General features: G+C 43.6%; 1 protein-coding gene across 1 annotated transcript in view; it reads left to right on the forward strand.

Annotated features, from left to right (window-relative positions):
- LOC134212131 (cytochrome P450 4c3-like) overlaps positions 1–6830 on the forward strand; it is a 36594-nt gene extending 29764 nt beyond the window's left edge. The window contains exons 2-3 of the mRNA XM_062689720.1: positions 4425–4890; positions 4967–6830. Of these exons, the coding sequence (XP_062545704.1) occupies positions 4425–4890; positions 4967–5858 (1358 nt within the window). The 3' untranslated portion in view covers positions 5859–6830. The remainder of the gene's footprint in view (positions 1–4424; positions 4891–4966) is intronic.
- Positions 6831–7243: the final 413 nt, after the last annotated feature.

The following is a 7243-nucleotide window of genomic DNA, read 5'->3' on the forward strand; positions in this document are numbered from 1 at the left end:
AGGTCGAAAGGACAAAAGGTCGAAAGACACAGAAGGTCGAAAAGGACAAAAGGTCGAAAGGGACAAAAGGTCGAAGAGGACAAAAGGTCGAAGAGGACAAAAGGTCGATCAAGAATAAGTTGATTACAAGTTGAGTGAATTCCAAAGGAATTTGTGAAATGCATTTAACTACAAGCAGACATAACACATGCATCTATTAATCAAAGTTGAAGAATGAGCAATTTTCAAAGAAGAAACAATATCATGAATATCTGGATGGTTTTTTTAGAGATAAAAAAAGATTGTTGATTCAAGAAATGAATAAAACTTGTATTGCGCGAGACAGAAATGTCCTACACAGTTGGCAAACAAATAGCTCTTTTATTTTTCACTGTTTTTAACAATTAAATAAAATCATTCAATGAGTGCAAATAATAGATGGATATCTAGATTTTCTAAATGACACTTCGCCGCAGCCACGCAGACGCGTTCATTGGAAATACCAAATACCGTGTATTTGATGTTGTTTCTTTCGACCTTTTGTATCGTTCGACGTTTTGTCCTTTCGACCTTTTGTCCCGTTCGGCGTTTTGTCCTTTCCGACCATTTATCCATTCGCCCTTTTGTCTTTCGACGTATTGTCCTTCGACCTTTTATCATTTCGACCTTTTGTCCCTAACCTGGTTTTCTCGGTCCTTCAAACTACATACACTTTTGCTTTCTACATCTCGACATCTCGATAAGCTTCTTATCTCGATATCTTCCTATCTCGATGTGTTCTATAATAATATTTTGTTCAGGATTCATTCTCTTTATGTCAATATATTTAAATTTTAAGGCTACTAGACCAATGAGCTAGACTTTACTAAGGTGGCGCAGATCAGCGCTGCGTGCCACTAGTTGTCTATTTCACTCTCCCGCTAATCTTATGCAACGCAAATAGTGACCTTCGCGCAATAACAAAAACATCAACAATTAGAAATAACATTTGTTTTATTGTCGTTTTTTATAGCAACTAATTTTTTTCGGTCGAGTACCAATTTCCATTCCTCGCCCTCTCCTTATCTAGATATGGAGTGGCAATATCGAGAGGGGAATGGTCACTTGGCCGAAACCCATTCGGCTGAAAGCCATTTGGCCGAATGCACTAGGCCGAAACCTATCTGGCCGAAAGGGTTGTTTGGCCGAATGGGTCATTTGACCGAAAGGGTCATTTAGCCGAAAGGGTCAATAGGCCGGACAGGTCATTTGGCCAAATGGGTCATTTGGCCGAAAGGATCGTTTGGCCGAAAGCGTCGTTTGGCCAAATAGGTCATTTGGCCGAAAGGATCATTTAACCGAAAGGGTTATTTGGCCGAAAGGGTTTTTTTGGCCGAAGGGGTCGTTCGGCCGAAAGGGTCGTTTGGCCGAATGGGTCATCTGGCCGAAAGGGTCATTTGACCGAAAGTGTCATTAGGCCGAACGTGTCATTTGGTCGAAAGGGTCATTAGGCCGAAAGGATCATTTGGCCGAAAGGGTCATTTGGCCGAAAGGGTCATTAGGCCGAAAGGGTCGTTTGACCGAAAGGGCCATTTGGCCGAATAGGTCATTTGGCCGAATAGGTCATTTGGCCGAATAAGACATTTGGCCGAATAGGTCATTTGACTAAATGTGAGAAATTAGGAGTGAGAAGAGACGTCTTTCTTCTCACTGTAAAAAGTGAGAAGCGCGAAATAAGTAGTAAGACGTCTCACTAACCACTTCGCACTACTCACTTTTCACAGTGAGAAGTGAGAAATAAGGAACCATATGACCATTTCGGCCTAATGACCCTTTCGGACAAACGACCCTTTCAGCTAAATGGCACTTTCTGCCTAATGAACCTTTCGACCAAATGACCCTTTCGCCAAGATGACCCATTCGGCTAAATGGCCTATTCGGCCAAACGACCCATTTGGTCAAACGACCCTTCCAGCCTAATGACAATTTCAACCAAATGACCCTTTTGGCCAAACGACGCTTTCGGCCAAAAGAGCTTTTTTAGGCCAAATGACTTTCGACCTACCCAAGCAACACCTCTTGTTTCTCAGTGAGTAACAACAACTGTGATGTGACTTACTAAAGGTCTGACTTATGCACAACGCGTCGTACTTGGAACTCCTTTGTGACACAAAAAGCGCAAGAGGCAAGAGCAAATAATTTGCCGAAAACAGCTAAAAAACGTCTTTTTTGCCGTAATATCAGTTTTTATTTTGCTGGGCACACGGCTGTGCGGATTTTTTCCGAACTGCAGAAATAAAAACTGAGTGTGTACTCACTTCACGCTGTAGCCGGCACTGAGCGATCCGTATCAAAACCACGTGGCTTAAGCGCCACTTCACAAGGGAGACCACGGCCCAATTTAATTTGCCCGGATGACACTCTCCCAAGTCCATTTAAATTTTTCCGATAAGGATTTATGTATCGGTCTAGCCAGCAACAACGATAAGTGCCAAATTGGGTCCACCCTATCTTCACATCCATAGTTTACAGCCGCATCATACACTCAAATAATCGGTGAGAGCCCACCAGAACCTAATGTACTCTAAGCTTTAGTGCCGCTCTCATGATCAGCGGACTCTCTCCTCTCACCAACAACCATCAATGAGTTGGGAGCAACATAATAGACCACAGTCAAACTCGCAAAGAGGACGGGACTCGAAACTAACAAACAATATCACGTTGTAACGTTAAACACAATCAATTAACTAATTGGCTAGGGAGACACATTGAAACATTTTATTTACTAACAACTGAAACATACTTATTGCCTTAATACTAACAGGGACACATGTTTGCTCGGAGTTTGTGTTCTGTTCGTTTTAGTGTTTGTGTTCGTTTATAACTTCTTACTCCCTAGCTTGTGTGCGGTTTTCTCTTTCCTGTCTATTTCTACTCTATTCTCACTCTCATGTGCTCTGTGCTTTATATTTTAACGTGACTTCACGGATTATCGTAAGTTCAGTTTCTCGTCATTCTGCGCTCCGGGTATTTGGTGGGAATTTATGTGGGGGCGAAAATGGCTCACGCACGCATGTTTCACGGGTCGTGATGGCGGACCTAAGCGGTCGTCAGCGGATTGCGACTCGTGAAAATTGCTTCGGCATCTATTAGCACATTAGATGGCTCTTCAGTCTAAGACTGGCACAAAAAAAAAAGATGCCTCCGCGGCGCCCTCCTTGGACGCCGCACTCCGTACAAAAAAAGATGGGAAACTCACCGTATCGATGGGGCTTACAGTCGATGACCGTTGGGCGGGGTCGATGCTCCCCTGCAAGGGCAACGCTTGGCGATTGCTTCTCAATGAAGCGTGTCGGTGAATCGCGATGTCGGTTTGCCGACGGGGTCACTAGATTGCCGGTAGCTTGACGGACCGGCTGGTAGACTCCGTCCACTTAGCGGTCCCCGGTCTCCTCGGACCGATATGGTGACGGATCATCCGCGTCTGGCCGGTTGGCGACTGCCAGGAATCTTTCGTCCGTAGGGAATGAAGCGCGCGCTTGGGTGCGCGGAATTCACTGCGGGTGAAATATAAAGCCAATCTGGCAGCAGCGCGTCTTACCGCACGGCTAAGGAGGGACTCTCACTGTGAAAAAAAGTGAGAAGGCTCACTGCTTACTTCTCACTTCTAACTTTTTACAGTGAGCATTGAGCAACGTCACACTTCTCACTGTTCATTTCTCACTTGTCACTGTGAAAAATGATAAGTGAGAAATGAGTAGAGAGACGTCTCACTTTTCACTTCGTACTATTCACTTTTCACAGTGAGAAGTGAGAAATGAGTAGAGAGAAGTGATACGTCTTATTTTTCACACCTCATTTCTCACTTTTCAAATGACCTATTCAGCCAAATGTTCAATTTCGGCCAAATGACTGTTCGGGCAAAAGGCATATTCGACAAAACAACTTTCGACTTGGTGGCCTTCGGCCGAATGACTTTCGGCCGAACGGTATGCAGTTATACGGCCCTTCCCCGTATATTGTGTGTGTAGGTAAGCAAATACACAGATTCAGTTAAAGTCAATTTTTATGACAACAGCAATACGGATCTCTATTCCCTACTATCTACACACTGTCATATGAAACAACCTCCTATGAACAAAGCTCATTCATGAGTAATTAGAAGAGAATGAAAAATAAAAGAACAAAATCAGAAATTTTTTATTCAAATGATATTTCGGTGCAAATTTGCGATATTGTTGCTTGTTCTTTTATCTCTTATATCAATCAAGTCCAGTATCAATAAATCAGCCCCATAAGTCCATATCATGTTTTGCTCTTCTGTGCATGACTTTTTCCCGGGTATCAGTTGAGCATCACACGTGTTTTAGGCTAGAAATTTATTATATTAATCTTGCAGTTTTGTGAAAATCTTAGAAAACCTAACTCTATTAACAAATTTTCATTCTGTTCCACAAAAAACACAGACATGTTCAACCGAATGCTCACAGCACGCAAAATCTACGGTCGCAAGCAGGGCATGTGCCGCATATGGAACGGCCGGATGCCGTACGTACTGATCTCGAAAGCCGAGGCTGTTGAACGCATCCTTGCTGGCAGCATCAACGTCGAAAAGGGACGAGACTACGAGTTTCTACGGCCGTGGCTTGGCGACGGATTGCTCACCTGTCCTGGCTCTCGGTGGCACAAACGTCGAAAGGCTCTCAATCCAACGTTCAACTATAAGATGCTATCGGACTTCTTGGAGGTGTTTAACCGGCAAGCGCAAACAATGGTGCGCGTGATGGGGAAAGAGCTGAGAAACGAGAACGGATTCGATTGTACCAGATATGCCACGCTGTGCTCACTGGATATTTTATGCGAAACTGCAATGGGATGCCCCATTTATGCTCAAGAGCAGTTCGGGTCGGAATACGTCAAGGCGCACGAAGAGTAAGTTTTGTGAAAGGTTGTCTCTACATGTTTCAAATTCTTGAATATTTACCTCTACTAATATTTACTATTTTAGAATCGGACATATCATGTTGGAGCGCTTGCAGAAAATCTGGCTGCATCCAGACTTCATCTACAAGCGTACAGAATACTTCAAACGCCAGGTTGAATGTTTGAAAATACTGCATGAGTTCTCCGACAGTGTTATAAAAAAGAGGAGGTTGCAGAGAGCAGCCTCTATGGCCAACAAACAAGTTGACAATACATCAGAAGTTGGGCAAAAACGACAGTTAGCATTCCTTGATTTATTACTCGAAGCAACACAAGATGGGCAACCGCTCAGCGATCGTGACATCCGCGACGAAGTGGATACGTTCATTCTGGGAGGTCACGATACTACGGCAACCGCAATCGGCTGGTTTCTCCACCTCCTCGGATCGAATCCTCTCATACAGGATCGAGCCTTCGAGGAAATTGACTCCATCATGGAACACGACTGCGAGCGATCGCCAACGATGATCGAACTGAACGAGATGAAATATCTCGAATGCTGCATCAAAGAAGCTCTCCGACTGTTTCCCAGCATTCCGATCATAGCACGTAAACTGACTGAATCTGTTTCCGTTGGAAACTACACAATCCCCGCCGGAACCAACGCCGTTATCGTAGTCTACCAGCTGCACCGAGACGGTAGATTTTTCCCAAATCCAGACAAGTTCGATCCGGATCGCTTCCTGCCGGAAAATTCCCAGCAACGTCACCAGTACGCCTACATTCCGTTCAGTGCCGGTCCGCGGAACTGCATCGGGCAGAAGTTTGGTCTGCTTGAGGTGAAGGCTGTGGCGGTGGCATTACTGCGGAAGTATCGCATCGAATCGCTTGATCGACGGGAGAATCTAACCTTGTACGGTGAACTGGTGCTGAAGACGAAAGACGGCCTAAGAATTAGCATTTCTCAAAGACAGTGACTATCGGCTCGATTAAAACTAAGCTCATCCGTGTGAATCGTTCCGCGCTAATTTCCGTCCAATAACTCCGATGGGACTGTTGTGTTTTCTGGTGACCGAGGTGCCAAGTCAAGTTCAAGATTGTGCCGTATTTTTTCGATGTTTGGATTGACATTTAGCGTCTGTAAATTCCATCGTACTACTACCGGCATCAAACCGCACACTGAAGTCTCACCTCGCCGATACATGCAGGAAGGAAATAAATCTTATCGACAACGCGCTAAACTGGTTGATGATAACAACTGATAGGAAGATTCACGCGAAGCTGTGAAGTTGCATTTGTTTCGCTTGAATAGGTTTCAGCAGGTGGACCGTTCCCGGACGCGAATGGACGATCGAAACTAAACCACGTTACCGGGTAAGTTGAACTCGGAAGTCCAGTTTTGAATGACGGATCAAATTAATTAGGTAAAGGAGAGGGCGAACCAAGACTAAGCTTCCTCGTTGTGTTTCCAGGCCTCAGAAATGCAATGCCAACCACCGTAAAGGTTCCCCCAAACACACGCGATGCGACAGTCGCGACGCGATTCTATCGCTTGGTATCGGTTGGTATGGTAGCGTAAATAGAACATTGCCTGCAGCGACCCGACGATAGAATCGCGGCGACTAGTTGTCGCCGTCGCGGCGATGAAATCGCTTAGGTCTTGGGGAGCCTTAAAAGTGGGTGGCATTAAATGATTTCTTAATAATATGGATGAAATAATAAAATGAAATCTGAAGGCCAACTAATTAATTGAGTATATTAAACGTACGAGATGAACCAGTCCCAGACTCGTTGATAAAGACAATCAATCGATCAAATATATTAAAATATTTAAAAAAAAAAATGTAAGCGCAAATATTTGCGTAACAATTTTGCTGAGGGGTTTCATGTTTCTAATGGATAATCAAAAAGTATTGTAGCTGTACTAAACTCAATAAACGGAAAAAATATTATAATAACTTAATAGCAAACTTGTATATATTCAATGTGCCAATCCGAAATTTCGACCAGATGTCTTCTTTTGTGTACTTCACTTCATCCAGATTCCAGTATCCAATTTGTCTATTTTGCTGGTTTGAAACACAGAAATTCAACTGAATCTCTTTCAGAAATTGTTATGCAGTCTATAGGGAAATTCTATCTAATTTCTCTATGAAATTCTGAGAAATTTCTTTCGGAAAATCTTCATTGTTCGTACCGAAAAGTAGTTTGATACGAAATGAAAAACAAACGTTATCATTCGACCCAACATCATCGACTTTGAACATCGGCAAGCTTACTATAACAACTGGCTACGCATATTGGAAATGACGGTAATAGTAACTTAGATAAAACTCCGATCTATTTTTGCAAGATTCGCAAA

The sequence above is a fragment of the Armigeres subalbatus genome, chromosome 1 (assembly GCF_024139115.2).
Source record: "Armigeres subalbatus isolate Guangzhou_Male chromosome 1, GZ_Asu_2, whole genome shotgun sequence".
NCBI lineage: Eukaryota > Metazoa > Arthropoda > Insecta > Diptera > Culicidae > Armigeres > Armigeres subalbatus.